Below are 22,943 nucleotides of genomic sequence, written 5' to 3'. Positions count from 1 at the left end.
GCCCGAAGCTACAAAGGTGAGGCACCTTATGCGTGGGGTAAAGGAGCAGCTGTTCGCTGGCCTCATGCGCGACCCTCCGAGAACCGGCGAAAATACAGAGAACAAAGCTGTTCACTCGGGCGAGGTTTGCCAACACCGCCGCGCTCGTTCTGGACAAAGAAGACGTTCGGCCACGCGCTCGGGAACACAGTTCGACCTCCAGGTGGCGCCGGCAGAAAGTCAGCAGCGTGGCATTGCCCCTCCCATCTAAGAGGCATCGACTCGATGCCGCACGCGAGGGGAAGAAAAAAAATAAGGCGAAAGGTAATGGCGGGGTTGGGTCCGGGGCTAACGGGAATAAAACGGCTTCATTCGCGCCACGTGGACGACCTCGGACGTCGGGTGTCGAGAGGACCGGACAGTTCCTTGAGGGAGCACCTCGTAGGTCACCGCGCTGAGGCGGCGTAACACCTGGTACGGACCAAAGTAACGGCGAAGAAGCTTCTCGGAGCGCCCTCGCAAACGGATTGGGCTCCACACCCAGACTTGGTCACCGGGTGTGTAAATCACCTCCCTGCGGCGGAGGTTGTAACGCTCGGCGTCGCGTTGTTGTTGGCACCGGATTCGCTGTCGAGCAACTTGGCGAGCAACTTCGGCGTCACGGACAAATTGGTCGGCATCCACGACAGAAGAGGGAGTAGGATCCGGAAGAAGCATGGCGTCCAGCATGGTGAAGGCTTCGCGACCGTGCACCAAATGGAAAGGAGTGAAGCGCGTCGTTTCGTGAAGCGCAGTGTTGTACGCGAACGTTATGTAAGGATGTATCCGGTCCCAGTTCGCGTGGTCATCGTCGACATACATAGAAAGCATATCGGCAATTGTCTTGTTAAGCCGCTCAGTCAGTCCGTTGGTTTGCGGATGGTAAGCTGTTGTCTTTCGATGGCTGGTGCCACTGAGTCGAAGTACCTCGTTCGTAAGTGCCGACGTAAACGGGGTTCCCCTGTCAGTTAATACGACCGTTGGAGCTCCGTGACGAAGCACAATGTGATGAATGAAAGAACTTGCGACTTGGGCGGCGGTACCACGGGGAAGATGGTCTCACAGTAGCGGCTGAGATAGTCAGTGGCAACAGCAATGTACCGGTTACCCATGGAAGACGCCGGAAACGGACCGAGTAAGTCCATGCCGACCTGTTGAAATGGGAGGCGCGGGGGATCGATAGGCTGCAGGAGCCCGGCTGGTTTAGTCGGTGGCGTCTTCCGGCACTGACATTCTCGGCAGGTTCGGACGTAACGGCGGACAACCGCAGCAAGCTTGGGCCAGTAGTACTTGGTGCGTATGCGCGCCAACGTGCGGGAAAACCAGAGATGGCCCGAAGAAAGGTCGTCGTGGCACGCGCGCAGAACTTCGTCACGAAGCGCAGCTGGCACTGCAAGCAGATAGACAGTGTCCGTTGGGCCGTAGTTCTTTTTGTAGAGTACCCCATCGCGCAAGCAAAACGATGACAGTCCGCGCTTGAAGAGCCGAGGTGGAGACGGGGCGATTCCTTCAAGGTATTCTATGAGGGGCAGCAGGTCAGAATCGGCCCTTTGTTGTTGGGCAAGGGTGGACGTGGTGAGAGCACCAAGAAAAGCGGAATCGTCGTCGGACTCGTCAGTGGGGCACAGGATTGGGGCGCGGGATAGACAGTCAGCATCGCTGTGTTTCTGGCCAGACTTGTGCACGATGGTGACATCAAATTCTTGTAACCGAAGACTCCATCGAGCAAGCTGCCCCGAGGGATCCTTCAGGTTCGCCAACCAACAGAGTGAATGGTGGTCGCTCACGACCCGAAACGGGCGGCCATACAAGTACGGACGAAATTTCGTAACGGCCCACAGCACAGCTAGACATTCCTTTTCCGTTGTGGAATAATTGACTTCTGAACGGGACAAAGTGCGACTGGCGTAAGCAATCACGCGTTCTAGACCATCCTGCCGCTGAACAAGGACCGCGCCGAGGCCAACGTTACTAGCATCAGTGTGCAGTTCAGTGTTGGCCTCTTCGTCGAAGTGGCCAAGCACAGGCGTACACTGCAGATGGGACTTGAGTTCTGTGAAGGCGCTGTCCTGGTCTTGGCCCCCGATGAAGGGTTCAGAATCCTTCGTCAGGCGGGTCAAAGGCTCTGCTAGCCGGGAGAAATTGGGAACAAACCGGCGATAGTACGCGCAGAGGCCCAAGAAACGACGCAGGCTCCGTTTGTCTGTTGGCTTAGGGAAGGCAGCTACGGCGGCCGTCTTTTCGGGATCTGGACTAACACCTCGTGCGCTGACAATGTGACAAAGAAACTTCAGCTCTTGAAATGCAAAGTGACATTTCTCTGGCTTGAGAGAGAGACCAGCGGAACGTATGGCCTCGAAAACAGCACGCAAGCGTTTCAGGTGCTCATCAAACGTGTCAGAGAAGATCACGACATCGTCGATATACGAGGCATGTCTGCCACTTCAGACCGGACAGCACGGTGTCCATCATTCGTTGGAACGTGGCAGGGGCCGAGCACAAGCCAAAAGGGAGTACCTTAAACTCGTATAAACCGTCAGGCGTAATAAAGGCGGTCTTCTCTCGGTCGCGTTCGTCGACCTCTATTTGCCGATACCCACTGCGGAGGTCAAGGGATGAAAAGAAGGTGGCATCGCGCAGGCGGTCTAGGGAATCATCAATGCGGGGCAGAGGGTACACATCTTTTTTCGTGACGGTATTCAGGCGCCTGTAATCGACGCAGAACCTGAGGGTGCCATCTTTCTTCGTGACGAGAACAACAGGCGATGCCCAGGGGCTCGTGGAAGGGTGGATGACGTCGTCCTGGAGCATCTGTGTAACTTGGCGGACAATGCTCCGCACAAGCGCTCGCAGCGCCTCATCCCCGGGGCCTGGCAAGGACGTGCAGTACTGAGCGGCCGCTACATTTGCCTGACGGCCGTATTGGGCACTCCGTTCCTGCAAGGAACGTTCTATGGTCGTCGCTTCCTTGGCAAAGGCGGCGACAATATTAAGTCAAAGTATTCGATATTTGTAGATTTGAATATCCACCAGTAAGGTGGATATTTTTCAAGCATTAGAGATGTTTTCTGCATCGTGGAAGGCGACATCGAAGCAAGTGATCCAGAGCTGCTTCCGGAAAGCCGGGTTTGAGACAGGCGTGACTGTAACAGTGAGTGCCTCCGAAGAAATTGACAGCACGAAGGCCAATGAAGGGGCTCTCATCGATGGGTGATCAAGCTGGCCTTAAAGAAGCATGGAGGTGCCTGGAAATTTACGGGACCGTTCCTGACAGCATCGCTTTGAAAGGCTTCCGCTAAGCCGAATCTTGCGTTGTTGCCACCAAGGAAGTACAGGACGTGCTGGGAAGCACGCAGGAGGAGCCAGGCAGATGCTCAAAACAGCAAAGCCCCGAGCAACTGCGTAGAGCTTGAGGCAGTTGATGTTCTGTGGCGCTATGCGAGTTCGACTGGGCAGCAAGATGCAATACAAGCCTTGTGGGCCTATGAACGCAGTGTAAAGCAGACACAAAAAGAAAGTACGGACTACTTTCAGAGAAAATAAAGAATGAACAACAGGCAAGTGATTTGGTAATGTTGCTGCATGCTAGGTACGGAATTTCGACCCAACGAAATTTCATTATAACGATGTAAAGTGTCGATTTTTAGGACTTTGTTAAATCGAGGAGGGACACCCCTCTTAGAACAATTTTTCTTGTTTCTTGATATATACTCATTAAACATAATCAGTTTGTGTATTTCAATGTGCTGATTTCAAATATCTTTCTATTTTTCCTGTGAAACAAGTTGTTTTCAAAATATTGTGCAATCTTTGTTTGAAACATGCAGGTAAACTAATTTCGTAACGCCAAAGGCCACGGTTAAGTTTAGTATGCAAGCATGATCTAGAATGTCCACAGAGTGCAATAAAACAAAAATGGTTCTTTTAGGCCCATTTGAACAGGAGTTACAGAAAATTAAACTCTACCAGGAAAAATTCAATATGGCGGCGGGTGCGGTTGGCAAAGTGCCAACCGCACTTTGACTTCGCCCTGCCGAAGTTGCGTCAATTCCAGCATCGACGCTTACGTGGTTGGCATCAACTACAACTGCGCATTCATTGTTTTTGCCTGGGAGCAGAGCCGGCGACGGCACTGAAGGTGCATTGCCGTCCACGAAGTGCGTCGACGCGGCTGGCAATGCGCCAACCACACCTTGACCTTCGCTCTACGGAGGCTGTGTAAATTCCAGTGATGACTCAAACAGCATTTTCTTCATTTCTGCTTGGGAGCGGAGCCGGCGACGGCAATGCGTAGTTATTCACGGCGCGGGTCGTTCTTGATGCGGTTGGCAGCGCGCCAAACACACTTTGACCTTCGCTCTGCAGAGGCTGCGCTAGTCCAGGCTGCTTGTGCCTTTTGTGTTTTCTCTGTTCCCGGGCACCAAACAGATGCTACGAGTGATACCGCGCGGCAAAGACTCTCTCAAAATGGCATCGTGCTTCTGGAAAAACAAGCCTAACCTGAGGCCTAACCAATCACAGAGTGCCATTTTGGTCACATGGCTTTTCTAACCAATGAAAGCACGGCGCGCACGTTCTCTTTGTGGTCATTTTGTCCGCGAACGGAAGAATCGCCGTGTTGCTTACAGGCTTAATAAGAAAAAGCTGGAGGCGCGAGCTTGCGAACGAGACCAAAACAGTGTCGGGGAAGAGCGTAGGTAACGAGCGACGGCGAGGCATGATTTTCCCTCAATTTAAAAGGCAACTGGTGCGCTTTCGGAAATTTAAATGGCTATTAGGAAGCAAATACTGGTTATTCTTTCCGAAAATTCGATGTCAAGTGCAAAATGACCTCGTGAATCCGAATATGACAAAATTGAAAAACCCATCTTTTTCCCAAATTTTTGCCCCGAAAGAGTCATGTCCCCCCTTGACTGTAAAAGCGTACATACCTCTCCTGGGCACATCCGAGCAATGGCATCCAGGGCCCAGGCCAGTGCTTGGCAATAGGGCTGCAGCTCGGCCAAGGCGCTGCCACGGTGTGGCCGCTGCCCCCAGCAAGGGGACCCAGAAAGCATGGGGGGACCTGGGGATGAGCCACCTGCGAGAGCACCAAGATGGCACACAGCCATGATGTGTGGTGACTGCAACAAAGGGCCCTACACTGACAAAGTCTGCTTTGTTTTCATCAGTGGGTACATGACATGAGGGCCACCCACATCAACTACAGCAGACTCCCTTTAACAACTAATTCGTTACCACAGCACTATCTATCAATCACCGGCGACTGATGGATTCGAAGCGCAATTACAGCGCTACCGGGGTCACTGAAGAGCTTTTGCGCCATCCAGATGGTTGTTCAGATACTCTACATTAGTTTCTTGTGTAGTTATTTTTCCCGCAAGACGCCAATTTTTGAAACGCCCTTGAAATTGAGATTCTGGCGTAGAGAGCTCACAGAAGGGTGTAAGCAATAGAAACGGCACGTGCTCGAAAAATATCACTTCATGCGATTCTGCTGCATCTACGGCACATTTTTTTTATGCATCAGGTAACAGCGACTCTGACGGCAATATTGCATTCTCAGACTGATCCCGACGAAGAAATTGTGCAGCCTCAGTACGGAGTGTGAGCACCTGTCTGCCACCATTCACAAGGGTCTTGGCCCCTTTCCAGTAGAACCTCCTCTGTATAAGCTGCTACTTCTTTGTTAGGGGCAGCTTCTGCCTGCATTTGTTCCTTGTTCATGACCACAGAGTCGAAAGCACTCCACACACAGGATGCCACCGAAGGGCACAACTTTGATGGCACCTTGACTGAGTCTTCATTTGGTGTCACTTCAACTGCGTGAACTTCCCTTGCCACAAGATCCTTGAGCCACATCAAATGGCCAGATGCATCATGAACTGTTGCCTTGAATCATGGATCCAAGAACGTAGCCATACTGACAGCTTCATTAAAGTGATACTCGGCAAAGCGAACCTTGACAGACATCGCAAGGTTTTTGGCAAAGCTGTGGTTGCCACCAGTAGCTTCAAGGCAATGCAGTATGCCAAAGATAACTGGAATCTGGCAGGAAAGTGAAGGGTACTTTTCAGTACTTGCAATCACAGTTTCCTCATATAATGGTTTTAGGGCCTCCGCAAATTCAGTAGCATTTCTCCATCCTGAAGAGTCCAAACTATCAACAGCAGTGTCGGACGAAGCAAGCTCGAGTGTGATGGCTTCTTTGATTTCAAGCAACCGTGAAAGCATGAGGTACTGACTATTCCACCTTGTTTCCACGTCCTGAACAACATGAAGCCCTTCCATGTTCACTGCTTCTGCTGGTCCTCAAGCCTTTTCTGAGCTGCAGGACTATGCTTATAGTGTCCGACGATTGTCCTTGCTTTCTTGAACAGCCTACTCATGGCTGGTGTACGCGACTGGGCATCACTGATAGCTAGCTGAAGCGTGTGAGCAAAGCATGCCCGCTCCAACCATGGAAACACTATGGCAGCAGCTCGAACGTTACGGCCATTGTCTGCTACAATGTACTTGACACAATCGGTGGGTATCTCCCACTCGCAGCATAGCTGCGCCAATAAAGTAGCAATGTTAACATATGAGTGAGCTTCAGACATGTGGTGCAAGTTCAAGGTGAACTGTGTCACCTCGAACCGCGGACTGAGGAAGTGGCAGGTTAAACTTAAAAAGCTCTCATTAGCACGGGAACTCCAAAGGTCACTGGTGAAGGCGAAGGCACGTGTGCCATCTGCAAGAGCTTTATGAAGCTCAGATTTCACCTTTGCTCTGGGATCGTCATACAGACGCGGAACAAGCACGCGCTCTAGTTTTGCACGAGATGGCAGAGTCTAGCCCGGCACCGCTTCTTTCATAAGCGCTCTGAAGCTGCGGTCTTCGACAATACTGTATGGCTGAAGATCCAAAGCAATCACCTCTGTGACTTTTCGATGAAGCGCGCTTGTTTTCCTTTCAGTTAGGGGATGCTGCGTGTGAACTAAATCACGCAGCGTTGGTTGACTCTTCGAAATCGCTTTCACGGCATTTATCTTGTAGTCTTGCATTAATGATGAATGCTGCTTACGATGGTTTTATAGCGTCGTAGTCGTTCCGGTCGGTGTTTGAAGAACACGTTCGCATGACTTACATCGCACTGATGACAGCGACAGCCTCTAGTAATAGTCCCACAGGAGAAACTTTCCGCCTTTCTTCCCCGGTTCGCTTGGTGGCTTATCGCTGGTATCCGAAATCCTCGCTGTACATTTGTTAAATAGGGTGGAACTTTGGGCTTGTTGGTGCATCACTTTTGAATAAGACATAGTGCATGAAGACAGGACAGTGCAGAGACAACACAGGACGAGCGCTAACTGACAACTGCAGGTTTATTTGAAATCCAAACTCGAGGAAACCAGTGCACATGTCCAGCCACGCAGCAACAAACGGAAAGATTAGGATGCCGATACAGTTATCATCAAAACATCATGTGTCCAAAAATTCAGAGGCCCAGACAAAAGGTAACAGCAAACGCCCCCTTTGATTTTTAACTTTCAGCACAAAGAATTTTTTAATTATTATTTTTTATTTTTATTAATATTATTTTGAATTGAGGAAACAGAATTCTTTATGCAAGAGAGCAAGGGAGGGTTCGCTAACACACTTGTCTCTTCCAGTCCTTTGGATGTTCGATGCCTCAAGAATTTCTCTGGCAAGCTGGTCTTTGGCGCGGCCAACAACCTTAGTTTTGTACAGAAGAGGACGGCATCCGCAGTCCCTACAATGGATGGGCAAGTGCCTACCACTTACACCCTCGAGTGAATTGGAGTGCTAGCGTAAGCGATCATTCAAGCATCGGCCAGTTTGGCCTATGTAGACGCTGCCGCAGCTTAGAGGGATTTCATACACAACGCAAACAAACAGTGCACTCAACAAATTTAGTTGCATGCTTGATGTTGCAAGCTGGTTTCTTGGCAATATTCTTGCTAGAAAGAGCGCAAAGACTTGAAAACTTTCGGGTGGCTGTGAAAACCATATCTACTCCAAATTTTCCCACTACTCTGTACATGTGTGCACGCGCAATTCAGATGGGCAGCAGTGCGCAAACTGCGATAGAACGATACCACTATGCGAACTGGTCGCATGAACTGCTCAATCAGGGGCGCCTGAACGCCTGAACAAAGACTATATGAGTCACTTGCGCTGTGGATTTGGATTCGATAGCCAACGCAGTCGCTATAGTTTCGGAACTGCTATTGTACATGGCGATCCGGCTGTTGGCCTGATTCTGCTTGCTGTCTTCTTTTGATACGTTTTCTTGGCATTTCTACTCGATCTCCAAATAATTCGTCCGGGTATCGCGATCTCTTCAGTATTGCGTTGAGGGAGTCGGCTGCATTCGATTGCGGCCGACAGACGGAAGACTTTTGAATATTCGGTAATGTTCGAATACAGTCAACGGCTGAATTTTCGGACGCCCAAATTTTCGGACATGCCTGATATTTCGGACGCCTTCGCGGCACCGCCACGAGCCCCATAGAATCAATGTATAAGGACATCTGAAGTTTCGGACGCTCGAACCCTCCACCGTCCAATTTTCCGGACTTTTTGACGCGACGGAAGGTCATTTGGCTTCTTGCGCAGCACCCTTGCGAAGGAAATCGACTTGCAGCCGAAGCATATCACCGCTCTGAACCTCAACTAGCCGAATCTAGCCGTCACACAGCGATTTGGTCTGGTCACGCTGGCTATGTTCAACGCCGCACTTCCGCCTCCGGCGGAGTTTCCGGAGGCGCCGCGGCGCCATTTCGTTCGTTTGCGCAGGCCACATTTTGGCTAGCGTGGTGTGTGGTGCATGGTTGCGCTGTTGCGTCCCTCCTTGGTTGTGTCAAGTGCGCTCTGCGACGCTAGGCCTAGCTGCTTCGACGCTCGTCAGCGAACTGCACTGTTTGCAACTTGAGGATTTCGCTCGCCTGCGATGGCCCCCACTCCGTCTTCGTCGTCCTCGCCGATGGCATCAAAGCGCGGAAAACAGTACCGTCGATTAACGATGGAGAAGAAAGCCGCCATTATTAAACAAGTAGTGAGCGGCCGATCGCAGGCTGACGTGGGCAAGGAGTTCGGTATTTCAAAGCAAACAGTATCGGATTTCCTCAAGAACAAGGGCAAGATCTTGGAAGCGGCTGAAAAACCATCTGGCGCCCAAAAAAAGAATTCAAGCCAGGGTGTCCATCCAAAGCTCGAGGAAGCTCTCGTCGTGTGGCTTAATTCAATGATATCAAAGAGGTTGCCGGTCTCGGGCTGCATCTTGAAAGAAAAAGCGGAAACTGATGATGATGATGCTAGGTTTTTAATGGCGCAAGGGCAACTGGGGCCAAAGAGTGCCAAACACAAGGTTTATGGTCGACTCGGGGTAAAATGTCTGCAGATGGTAAAGTTAAAACCAGGTGTATAGGGCCTAAGAGTACTGCGTATGTGCATGGTTATAGTTGGAAGAGGGTGTTTAAATATCTGGTGGAATGGCTTAAAGTGATGTAGCGCTTAAAACTTGTTTTAAAAGGAGTTATATATGAAAGACGAAGCCAGATAGCCTCAACCATAGTCCTTGAATGAGCAAGGAGGGCGAGGCGTCTTCTGGCAGTTATGGGTAAGCACAGCACTCTCCTCAGCAATGAGGAGGTGCTGAGATTACTTTGAGTATGAAATCCCTCGTAAAAAACCTACATCAGTTAAAAATTTAAAAACCCTATCCAGTGAGAACATGCGGTGATCACCTAAAAATAATGAAGGGTGCATTGGTACTTTAAATGTGTACAGTTCAGGGAAGTGATGTCGTCTTTGTGTATCCAGTCTGGGGCATGTGATTAATGTGTGGAAAACAGAGATGTGGGCTCCACATCTCGTAGATTGCGGTGCCGGAGTATCCTGTAGAAGATGCGAGTGTGTGGTGAATGTATGTCCTATCCTCAGTCTGCAGAGAGCAACTTCTTTGAATCTATTCTGTTTTTCTGTGGCATACCTCCCAATCCGTGGTTTTATTCTGTGCAGTTTGTTGTCTGTTTCCTCATCCCAATCCTGCTGCCACTCTTTGCGAAGTGCAGTCCTAATATATGGCCTGAGGTCCTGGTACGGGAGTTCTTTTATATCTATACTACTCAGTTCGGCACCTGATGCTGCATGCCTATCAGCTTCTTCATTTCCGTTTATTCCACAGTGACCTGGTACCCAGCATACTGTAATTTTGAGGTTAAATGTGCATGCAGACTTAAAGCATTTCAAGAGGGAATTCATTACAGGGTTTTTACAGGGTTTTCCAGAAGACAGGGCTATAATCACACTTAAAGAATCTGAGTATATAACAGAGCTTGGAATTTTATTTTCCAGGATGAATCTAACAGCCAACAGAATACCATGACATTCCGCAGTAAATATGCTTGTGTGTCTATTCATGGTTTTTGTTTCAGAAAACTGACTATTGTAAACTGCACATGAAACTGAGGATGTCTTTGAGGCATCAGTGTAAAACTCTGTGCACTGATATTTTGCTTGTAGGGATAAGAAATGCTGTTTTATGGCAATTGGTGGCCCATTCTTACCGACCTCACGAAAAGATGTGTCGCAGTCAACTGGATACACCTGCCCGGGAGCAATTGTGTCTTTAGTAGAAGTTACTAGAATGTTGGACACTGGTATGTTCATGTCTTGGACAAGTGTGGCGACTCTAATGGGTAAAGGTGGGGTTTCAGACGGTCGGTTTGCAAACAGCAGTGTACTGGTTGGGTTTCGCAACAGCGCGTTGCATGGATGGTCAGCATGAGATAATGTCTTAGTAGCATACGTTATAGTTGTGTATTTCCGTCGTCGTTCAAGTGACCATCGGTCCGCCTCAACGTACAAGCTGGCAATTGGGCTTGTACGGAAAGCACCGGTAGCCAACCGCAGACCCAGGTGGTACACAGCGTCGAGCATTTTTAAGGTGCTTTTTCGTGCTGACTCGTACACTACGGAGCCGTAGTCTATACGTGACAGAATTACACTATTCAGAAGATTCAGCAGACAGTCTCGATCTGTACCCCAGGACTGGTGGGACAAAATTTTTAAAAGGTTCATTGATTTAATGCATTTAAGTCCAAGGTGTTTAATGTGTTTGATGAATGTAAGCTTTTCGTCGACTATGACACCAAGAAATTTGTGCTCTCTTTGGACAGCAATACTCTGCCCATTAAGTGTGATGTCGGGTTCAGGCCTAATACCACGTTTTTTTGTGAAGAGCACGCTTACAGTCTTTGATGAATTGAGTTTAAATCCATTTTGGTCTGCCCACTTTGCTACTTTGTTTACTCCTAGTTGTATTTGCCGCTCACAGATGGACAAATTACATGACTTGTAACTTATTTGTATATCGTCGACATAAACGGAGTAGGATATAGATCTAGGCAGGACGCTCTTTAATGAATTCATTTTCACTATAAAAAGAGTGCAGCTGAGAACGCCGCCTTGAGGGACACCATTCTCTTGTATAAACTGATTGAATATCGAATTCCCTACACGGACCTTGAATGTTCGTTCAGACAGATAACTTTGAATGGTGTACAGCATATTTCCCGAGATCCCAAAGGCGGAAACTCTCACGGTTCAAATGGACATTGAGGATTTTAAATTTAGTGATGGATGGTTGAGGAACTTAAACATCGGAATGACCTCAAGTTCAAGAAGATGTGCGGTGAGAGCGGCGCCGTCGACAGTGCAGTTATTGAGCAGTACCGCAACGGAAAACTTCCGTCTTTGTTGCAGCAGTTCTCTGCTGACAACGTTTTCAACTGCGACGAAACTGGTTTGTTTTTTAAGTTGTTGCCAGAAAGAACACTGGCTTTTGCTGGTGACCCATGCCACGGTGGCAAGCATAGTAAAGAACGGCTAGTCAAAGAACCCGAGGTGTTTTAAAGGGGAAAAGCTGCCAGTGTTGTACGAAGCCAACAGAAAGGCATGGGTGACTCAGCAGTTGTTCGAAAGTTACGTCCGCAGGTTGGACAGGAAGTTTGAACTTCAGAACAGACGTGTCGTGCTCTTCATTGACAACTGCGCCGCTCATGGACACATTAAAAACTTGAAGGCTGTCCAGCTGGAATTCATGCCACCCAACACGACTGCAGTCCTACAACCGATGGACCAAGGCGTCATCCGCAATTTAAAGCTTTTGTACCGTTCACGGGTACTACACCACAGGGTGCTGTGTGCGGAAAACGGCAAAGATTACAACGTTGACCTTTGGTCTGCTGTTGGAATGCTTGCTGACGCATGGCAGGCAGTGAGGCAAGACGCTATTCGCAATTGTTTTCGCCACGCGGGCTTCGTACTTGCCACAGAGGCAGCAGACATTCCTGAAATCAACAAAGCGATTGACGTGTGCTTGCCCATGGACGACGTAAGCCCGCCCATGGACGACGTGAGTCCGCCCTTGGACGACGTGATCAACGACCTCCGCTCTGCTGGGGTTTCCATACCCACAGAAATAACTTTTGAGCAGTTTGTTGACGCTGACAACGGGCTCGACTTCTGCGCAGAACTGACTGACGAGGAAATAGTCCGTCAGGTTGTGGGGAACTCGGATGACTCCGATGTTGAAAATGAGGAGGAGCCAATGCCTGCACCGCCTAGGAGCGCCGAGTTGACACGAGCACTGTTGACGCTGTCATCGGTGTACAGTGCTGACACGACCCTTGCTCAGATTGAGGAAAATATGATCGCATGCAAGCGGAACGCGACCCAAACGACAATAAACAAGTTCTTCAAGCCACTGCAGCAATAACACCGGCCGCCCTGACGGTACACATGTACATAATAAACCGGCAGTCGGCTGCATTTTTGAACGTCTCTTTTTATAGCCACTTCACTGATGCTTTGGCAGGGTTTCTGAAACCCGGTACTTCACCCTTTACCCTCTAGATCCGAGGAAAAAAGAAAAAAGGTGCGTTTTTTTTGCATGCATTCATTTTTTCGGACTGCCTGAATTTTCGGACGTTTTTATGTTCCCTGGAGGGTCCGAAAAATCGGTCGTTGACTGTATTCGCACAATCTTGATGTATTTGGTAATTTTCGAATATTCGGAAAACTCCGAATATTGATTTCTCGAATTGAACACGAACCGAATAAGGAAAATATTCGATTCGTATTCGAAATTTCTAATATTCGCACACCCCTACTTGAAAGCCTTTATGATACCCTGACCCATGGGCTGCAGTCTTGCTGTGGTGTTCGGTGGCAGAAACTTAAGTTCAATGTTCTGCAGCTTGCAAGCTCCCACTGAGATCGAGTGTCTAATTCGGCAGCATTTGCCAAAAGAGACCAGTCTCATCTGCATTGAAGACTTCAGCCGGCAAAAACTTTGCAGCCATCTTCGGCAACTCCTCTGAAAGCCACTGCTGCATCTCCTGGCTGCTGGCAGCCCCACTTTCGCCTGAAATAGCTTTTCCCACAATGCCGTGGCGGTCTTTAAACCGTTACAGCCATCCAGTGTCACCGCAAAAGTTCTCTTCGCCAAGAGCTGTGGCAAGCCATTTGGCCTTCTCGATTAACATGGGGCCACCTATCCACAGGGATGTTTTTCACTCCGACTTCGAGAAACCACACATACAGCGCCTTTCTCGAAAGCAGCAGGGTGCACACGACATGCTCCCAAGCGACTTTGCTCACCTGCTTTGAGCGCGATGTCCTGCTTGTTTTTTAACAGTGTACTTAAAAAAGTGCTCCATGGAATGCCGAATGCATGTGCCACGGAGGACGCACCGGGTCACCTCAAGCTTTGTTGCGAAGTCCAGATTCTTTCTCTTTTTTTTTTTACGTCTACAGATGCCATAGCTCACTAGATGACAACAGTCATGCACGCTACAATTGGCCTCGCACTGGCCGATGGAGTCAATTGGCATCGGTTGAGGAGGCACAAAGGGAAATGAAAGAGACAGAGGAAGAAAACTCGGCGGAAATGCGCCGTTGGTGCTGGTTGTGCCAGTCGTGGGGCGCTGCGGGTGCAACCACCACCTGGCTCGTGGCCTCCATGATTGGCTCCGGCAGCACACACGAACTTTATTGCTGAGGCCACGCCTAGCTCTTTCCAGTTCTCTCGTCTCCTTCACCAGTAAGGAGGCGCTGCCCTCACTTACGACCGGTTTTTTCTCTTTCCCTAGGAGGCATGGCTTACAAACATCGCGGCTCGCCTCCGTGCCGCGTGTTGTGCGACCAGAGTTCTGAGTGTCTTTGGGAAAAGCGTACCTCCCAGGGGCCCAGCGCGGATTTCGAAATATTGAACGGACAGTGAAACTGGAATTCGATATACTACGCAACTGTCCTATATTTTTACATGATATTTTCAAGGGGATAATCTTCGTGTTCGATATAGCCAATAATACAAAATATGCGGGTTCGATACATCCGGGTTCGACTGTAAAACGACCGAAAAATCAGGCAGTCCGGAAAATCAAATTTCACCAAAAAAATCACGAACTTATTGCCAATATGGTGGAGAAAGGGGTAAAGAAGAAGCTTTATGCGCATTCTGAAGCTCCTCATGACTGAATTTCGCCGTGCGTCATGTACACAGAATACAGGCGGCGATCACTTTCATGAACTTGCCCTGGCTGTGCTACTCCCGGTATGTCTCTGATCAACACACGGGTTGGGACAAAGTCTAGACGCAAACGTGAACAAGCCGCTGTGGGAACTGCATTGCGCCCACAGTACGAAGGGCACGGAACGAGAATGCAAAGATGGCGAAATGATAAGCGAAAACAGCTGAAGCAAGCGCTTCGTCGGCATTGGCCTTCGCGATTAGACTTAGCGCGTAGACCCAAAACCTACATTGTATCCGACAATATGCACTCTGCGGTGACTTGCCTGCCATCGAAACGCCAGTTTACAGTTTTTCAATAAAAAAGTCAGGGTTGCGGTGCATTTTGCCACAGTTATGCTGACCTCACTTTGAAATGCATCATCAATAATTTTCTTCCATGCTCGCAGTCTCTGTGAAGCCGTATGCCTCCCACGCGCTTCGCTGCAACCTCTTCCCGTATTCGGGACAAAAGACTCGGCACAGATGTGTCCCGCGAACTCTGACTGCTGCTCAAGTTTGTCCGGCGGACGACATCCAAGAGAATTTGAAACCACGAGGGCTCAATGTGCTGACTCGGCAGAATTCCATTCCAGCCTCGCAGTCTATGAGGCACCCTTAAAGGGAGGAGATGGCATCTGGGGGTGCAGAAAAATCGATTTTTCAGGAATAGAATGTTTGAAATCTGGAGCTGTTTTTCTACTAGTCTGTGAATTTCCAGAACTCCAGAGTCAATATTTCAACTGCAATATGATTAAGAAAATGTAGATCAGCGCACATTCTAGGCAGATTTTGATGCGAAAACCACGCTCTTTCCGAGACACGCAGCTGTCATTCTCAGGCAGTGATGGCAGCCATCTTGGTCTCATTCGAAAGAGCACCTTTCGTGTTTAATTTCGCGCTACTGATGCGCTTTTATGCTTATTGCTTGGAGGAAAAAAAAAGGCACCAAAAAATAAAGGTGCAACATGCGCTGCTATTCGCTAGTCAGTGTACGTGACAAACGTGTCATCCGATTAGCTGACTCACTTCCTGTCGTCTGCTTGAAGCATTTGTGGCCAGCCGCAAGCGGGAGCCATCTTGTCTGAGTACCGTCGTTGGTGTGCCTTCGGGAAGAAGAGTTCAGAAAGAATTTCGGAAAGAAGACGAAAAAGTCACTCACTGACCACTTTAAGAAGAAGAGCTCCGTGGAAACTGCAAGCATCGCGGATATACCACTGCCTGAATCGCATTGAGATGTGGGGACCGGGTTAGGCCTAACCCCAACAGCCACAGATGCGGAAACCTCAGACAACGGTCATGTTTGGCGAGACACCCCAATGCTGCCACCTCCAGAGGTCGAAGTAAGGTGTTTACACGATTGTAAGTCGACCTATTATTCGAAATTTGAAAATCCAAAGTGGAGGGGTAGAGTTACAATCGAAATGAAAACATTGCACTATAAGTAAAGGCGAGACAAACGAGATATCGGGAATGCTACAGCGCGGTTGCATTTTTTCTGTGCGGCTCCATCACATCGCTCTTGGTGCTGGCCTTGAGCAGCTGCTATGTCAACGCGCAGAACTGGCATTCCCTCCCCGCGCGCACAGGCGGCAGCCGGTGGCAGCTATTGATAAGCAGCAAACTGGCACCCCACACTCCCCACACATGGCTGCTAATTGCGGTTGCTGATAAGTGCCGGCGGCCTGATAACGCAACCGCATTCTACAAGAAGCTCAAGCCTCCAATAAGTTTTCTTTTTACCTTCAAATGCGCGCTCGGCACTCAAGGGAGCATTGATAGTTGTTAGAAAGGCCGCTGTTCCAATCGAGGCGGCATCCCCACTCGGAACGGCAACGATGCCGGGGAGTGTCAGTAGTCGACGGAAGAGCCGACACCATTCACGCGTAGTTTCTCTTTGGCTCTAACGCATTTGACTAGCGTCGGACGCATTTCACAAGTTTTTAACACAGTGCTTTGTCAGTCGTGGTTTGTCCGGTAAGCGACCTGCGCTCGTCCAAGGCTACATTCAAGATGGCTGCCATTCTTTACGGCAAAGAAACCAACAACAACGAACAACCGGGCCACAAGTTCGACGTTTGCAAAGGGTGAATCAGGTGTGGCAGCTGCAGCGAGGAAAATTTTCAGCTGTTCCACGCGACGTCATGATGTGGCTGTTTGCGAAGTGCAGGATTTCACTGGACGACGACGTTAGAACGACGTGCTGTGGGACCCCAGCAGCGATCACGACGGCAGCGCTAGTGAGGACGATGGCGCAAGTGTGAATGTGTACTCCACTGACTACCATATTTACAAGACTGTAAGTCGACCTATTTTTCAAATTTTGAAAATCCGAAGTGGGGGGCTCGACTTAAAATCGAAACCAAAGCATTGCACCATAGATAAAGGCGAGACATATGAAATATCAGGCATGCTACAGCGTGGTTGAATTTTTGCTTCGTGGCTCTGTCGCCTTGCTCTTGGTGCTGGCCTTGAGCAGCTGCTATGTCAACGAGCAGAACCAGTGCCGAAGAGACCGAAGAAGAGCGTGTCAAACGTTCGACAAAAGCATTTGTTGGGCGAGTTGGTGTTTACGATGATCCATAACTACAGCGCAAACGACAGGACAGAGATGAAGAAGGCGCTGTGTGGTGTCCCTTCTTCATCTCTGTCCTGTCGTTTGCGCTGTAGTTATGGATGTGTCAAACGTCTTGATAAGCGTCGTAATGACGACGCGGCTAGACGAGCTCACTTAGCCTTCAAAGTGAATCCGCGACGGTAGAAGATGACGCGATGAGTTTGGTGTCTTTGAAGGAAGCCAGACTTCAGCGTTGGAACGAAACAAGCATAGACAGAGATTAGCCAAGTAAATCATCAGTAGCATTACATCGCTTAACCACAGAGAAGCCTAAGCGTAGTCATGGCCTGTAGCTCTCGCTACCTACCAGGTTTAACCAGAGCTAAACAACAGCCAATTTTTTTTGTTTACTTTCAACCACAAACTAGGCGCTCAAGGGAGCATGGATAGTTGGGGGAAGGGTCGCTGTTCCAATCGCGGCAGCACTGCCATTCGGAACTGCAGCGGTGCCGGGGAGTGTCGGTGGCCGACGGAAGAGCCGATGCTGCTTACGCAAAGTTACTCTTTGGCTCTGACGCATTCGACAACTGCCAGCTGCGTTTCACAAGTTTTTAATGTGGCTGTATTGATGTGGCTGTTCGCGAAGGGCAGGGTTTCGCTGCACGACGATGCTAGAACAACGAGCTATCGGACCACAGCAGCATGACGGCAGCACTAATGAGGACGATGGCACAAGTGTGGATGAGTAGTCCAGTGACTAATACATTTTCGGTTTGGAATGTGCCTACGGGCGCACCCTTGTGCGGCAGCCGATAGCAGCTGGCGATAAGCGGAGGCCGCAGGATAGTGCTATCGCGTTCTATTATTAAAGACCAAGCATGAACAACCTCCAAGTTTTTTTTTTTTTTCCAGAAATGTGATGTGGGAGGCTCGACTTACATTCGAGTCGACTTACAATCGTGTAGATACGGTAATACATTTTCGTTTCAGAATGTGCCCATGGGCACACCCGCGCGAGGCAGCTGATAGCGACTGGCGATAAAAGGTGGCCACTGGATAATGCTATGGCATTCAACTATTCAAGGCTAAGCTTAAACAACATCCAGGTTTTTTTTTTTCTTCGGAAATGAGATTTGGGGGGGGGGGGGTCAACTTAAAATCATGTAAATACGATGATTACAAGGAAGCAACCGAAGACGACGCGACTTCCGCTGCCGAACCGCTCGATGACGCGACCGCCAGCCACTCGTTATACTCACGCCGGAGCAAGTCCTTGAATGGCTTGTTAATGCCAATGTGTAGCGGCTGCAGCTGCCCCGTCAGACCACCGGGAATCACCAGCATACCTGTATGTTCTTTTCGTAGCTCTGCGTTCACTTTTGCGGTAAAGTGGCCGCGAAATGAGTCCAGAATGAAAAGGTTCGGATTGCAATCTTTGAGCGATGCTCCTGGCCTCAAAATCCACACCCCACAGTACCAATCAATAACTAAGTCGTCCGTCATAAAGCCTTTTTCATTCACTCCCGCAATCAGACCTTTCGGGAACATTTCCAGTGGCACAGTTTTTCTTTTGATGACTACGTACGGTCGGAGCTTTGTGCCATCTGCCAAGCATGGTAGCATAACAGTGAACCGAAGTTTCTCATTTACTGCCGTGAGAAGCTTAACCTCGCGAGCTCCCCTCACTGTTGTGTTGCTTGTCATGTCAAAGTAGACGGGAGTCTGGTCCGAATTGGCGATTTGGACGAGCAGGTACCGCCGCGAGTCGCGGAGCTTGAGGTAGTGCCTATGGAAGGCGAGAACTTTTTCCTCGTAAGCAGCAGGCAGCTTCTGGCATACACTAGTACGCCGACGAAGAGAGAAGCCAGCCCTCTTCATAAATTTTGAAGGCCAAGCCCTGTTTGCCTTGAAGTCTGTTTGGGGTATCCCAGCTTCAGCAGCGAAGATCCGGGCTTGTTGCATGATCATTTCGCATGTCACTGGAGGAGACCGACCACATATTTCGGTGGCATACGCTGCAAGCTTGACCTCCAGCTCCGCAAAGCGTCCCGACTTCGGACCGCGGAAACCTCTTCACTTGGAGACGCAGTCGAAAATTCCGTCTCGCTGCTTCCGCCGCTCCTGAACCAACCGTTCAGAAACGTCGAACTTGTAGCTCGCCGCGCAGTCGTTTGTTTCTTCGCCGTAAATGATGGCCTCCTTCTTGAACGCTGCTGTGAATGAGCGGCGAATGATTTTCGAACCTGGAGAGCTCATGGAGAAGCATGCGGCCGGCAGTCGAGACAAATGCACCAACTCCAGCACCACCATACAAAAAGTGATTGGTGTCGAGGCGTTGGCTCTTCCAGCAAACATCGGCATTCCCCAGAAGCGCCGCCGTTACGCATATAATCATCTAGCCGCCGTATTACGCAACCAACTGAAATAGCGGCTCTTCCATCAACTATCGACACTCCCGGGCACTGGCGCAGACTGCGCGTTTGGAACAGCGGCCCTCCCGCGAGTGAAATGAAACGAAATTGGTTTTTGGGGAAAGGAAATGCCGCAGTATCTGTCTCCCATATCAGGGGGACACCTGAACAGTTCCATAACGGAAGGGACAAAGGAGGCACTCCAGAAGAAAGAGCGGCGTCGCGCACCGACTCCTCCTCCCCGGTTGCCATGGTAACGGCGCATTAGCACAACTGGCCTCTCGCGTGTACCGCGAAGAAATGCTCGACTGGTAGCCTAGTGTAGCTCCCGCATACAAAACTTGTAACCTCGCAGTAGCGTCCCTGATAGATCGTTTTTCTTGTTTTTATTAACAGTGCAGGGTTTCGTTTCGATTGTAAGTCGACCCCCCCCCCCGGCTTCGGAATTTTAAATTTCAAAAAAAGGGTTGACTTACAATCGTGTAAATACGGTATACAGTCGACGACCGAAAATTCGGACGCCTTATTTTTCGGCCATGCTTGATTACTCGGACTTTTTCGCGGCATCGTGACATGGCCCATAGAGCCAATGTATAAGAGCGCCTGAAATTTTGGACACACCGCAACTGCCTGCTCGATTTTTCGGACCTCGTTCGCACTGGCCGCCAATACCTAAGCCGCCATATAATGTGTACAGTGGAACCTCATTACTTCAAACTGCTGGAGCGATCGAAAACTTGATCAAACAAAACGAAATTAAACCTTAAAGGGGGCCTCTTGCGATACTGAAATTCTGCACGAGTCGGCACATTCCGCCAACGTGGTTTCAAATTCGTACGGTTCTTGAACGTCTTCTGCCGCATGAACATTTTTAAAAGAAGTCAGAGTTTGCAGAACTCATCTATGCCGAGTCTCGCTTTGAATACGGAATGAGGTAGCAGCGAAACGCGTAGCAGCCATGCGGCTTCACGAAGACGGCGAGCGCAGGAGGAAATGCGTGGTGGTGCATTTTAAAGCGAGGTCAGTGTACCTGCAGCAAAACGCACCACAACCCTGACTTTTCTATAGTAAAACCGTAAATAACTGCCATTTCCATGACAGGCAAGACGCCCCTAATTATATGCAGGCCACCGCACAGTGCATATCGCCAAATACTATGCCGATTTTGGCTCTAGTCGCTAGACCTAATGATGGAGGCCAACGCCGATGGAGCGCTTGCTTCGACCGTTTCTCGGTTCTTATTGTTTCGCCATCTTCACGTTCTCGATCTGGGTCGATTGTACTGTGGGCGCAATGCATCTCCCACAGTGGCATGTTCGCTTTCCTGTTAAGACTTTGTCCCAACCTGCGCGTTCATCGGCAACATGCCGAGGGCAGCACAGCCAGGCCGAGCTCGTGAAAGCGTTCGCCGCCCATCTGTGCACGTGTCACGCGACGAAATTTAGTCATTAGGAGCTGTAGAATGTGTGCGACACAACTGACCTCTTCCTTTAACATAATAGCAATAAGTTCATGATTTTTTGGTGAAATCTTATTTTCCCAACTGCCTGATTTTTCAGTCATTTTCGCGGTCCCTAGAGGGTCCGAAAAATCGGTTGTCGACTGTACATGAAGCGTTTTTTGCGTTCAATACTCTCCATGTGTGACCTTACATACAGAGAAAGCCCACAAGTTTTTTATAGCCTCAAAATTTGATGTCTGAACCAGTTTAACTCCTTCGCTACCGCGCCATAGGCAACCAGGCGCATATGACTAAAGTTTTGAAAAAGCCGCCGAAAATTCATTTCGCGCTGCGCCATCTAATTTTTTCTATGGAACCAAGTTCAGAATTGCGGCTTTTGTTTTCAGTTTAGAATGTGAGAGGCCGCAGAGAAATATGAAACTTTGTACGACCGCAGCAGCGCCAGCCAGCGAACAAGGGCGTCCGCGTCGCCACGTACTCCTCGAAATCAAAATCCTACACAGAGCGCTTCGGCTGGTTTCAGTTCCGGTTTTTTCGTCGAAATCAGTGGTGATAAGTCAGACAACGATGTACAAACGTCGGATTTCGGTTCTGACAGCAAGACTTCGTCTCGGGGACCTGGAACCTCAGCGTGTATTCGCACGCGAGTTTTGCTTTCGTTCGCTCTGTGTTTTCTGCCGTGCATGCGGTTTGTAACTGATGACAGTGGTTTATTTTGTGCTTCAGGGCCTTCACAACATATAGCCAAGACAGTTCCTCAAATGCTCGAGGTCGCGTCGCGTTTTTTCAACAGAGATGACGGCCAGGTGTCCATGTTGGCGCATTGCTGCAGAGCAGCGTTCAGAGATTCACACGACCTCTTCTTGATGTTCTTCACAGCGGAGGTGATGAAGCCTCTGTATAAAAACATTCCAGTAGCCGACGGGTAATTCGGACTCCAATAATTCTGACTTATAGGATATTATGGACCTCGATGAGGCACCGTCAGTCACCCCATAGAAGCGCATACATATTCGCGATACATATATCGGATTTCAAAAGTTTGAAAGTTCAATTTTTCGGACTAATTTCAGTTGCCTGCGGACTAAAATCAGCCAGCCATCTTATCGACTTTTCCATAAGATGGCTGGCTGATTTAAGCGCCATCTATAAAAGCGCCATCTTGGATTGAGGTGGATTTACTATGCAGTTGGATTGGCTTGACATACTTTCGGTACCTCATTTTTGCCAGTAGAGGTCCCTGCGATCTCCGACACTTTGAGGTGGCAGTCGGATTGTAATCGCCGTCAACATGCTTTTGTCGCCAACGTTGTCGTGGCATTAAAAATTGAAAATTGATTTTTGGGGAAAGGAAATGGCGCAGTATCTGTCTCACATGCAGTATCTGTTTCACATCTCGTGCATTAAGGGAACCCTGCATTAAGGGAAGGAAAAAAGGAGGGACTGAGAGAAGAAAGGGAGAAAGAGGAATAAGGATTCAGTGGCTGCTGCATCTATTCGCAAGACTTGAAAAAAGTCCAGGCTTTTGAACTACACCAATGAAAGTTCATCGCTCCTGATGTTCCAGAACTTGATCAGCTGGTTTTCAGGAAGCAGCTCAATCAACAAATCTTAGAGTATGTATGAAGTAGAAGATGTCCATGCCCCCAATCGTCCCACAGAATTCATTCCCCACGAACCGAAAAAAAATAGAAAAAAGAAGGAACTGCAAGCTCTGCTATCAGAGAACAAAACATGAAGAAAGATCAAATGTTGTGTGCAGCACCTGTCAAGTCAACCTCTGATTCACATCTTCTTGTGATTGCTTTTCACAGTGGCACCACAGTCATGACCGCTGACTTGACTGGCTGTGGAAAGTGCAATAATTTTTCCTCAGAGCTGAAACTTGGAGGAATGACAGTTATAAACATGTGAACC

General features: G+C 49.2%; 1 protein-coding gene across 9 annotated transcripts in view; it reads right to left on the bottom strand.

Moving 5' to 3' along the window:
* The window catches only part of LOC144124469 (telomere-associated protein RIF1-like), a 395,573-nt gene that overhangs the window by 200,767 nt on the left and 171,863 nt on the right, over window positions 1–22,943 (bottom strand). For all 9 annotated transcript variants that reach the window (XM_077657148.1, XM_077657150.1, XM_077657155.1 and 6 more), the window contains one exon: window positions 4,950–5,098. In XM_077657148.1, coding sequence (XP_077513274.1) covers window positions 4,950–5,098 — 149 coding nt within the window. The remainder of the gene's footprint in view (window positions 1–4,949; window positions 5,099–22,943) is intronic.

This window comes from Amblyomma americanum, chromosome 3 (genome assembly GCF_052857255.1).
Source record: "Amblyomma americanum isolate KBUSLIRL-KWMA chromosome 3, ASM5285725v1, whole genome shotgun sequence".
NCBI lineage: Eukaryota > Metazoa > Arthropoda > Arachnida > Ixodida > Ixodidae > Amblyomma > Amblyomma americanum.
The sequence above is the reverse complement of the archived record's forward strand: the minus strand, read 5'-3'. Positions and strand labels throughout refer to the sequence as shown.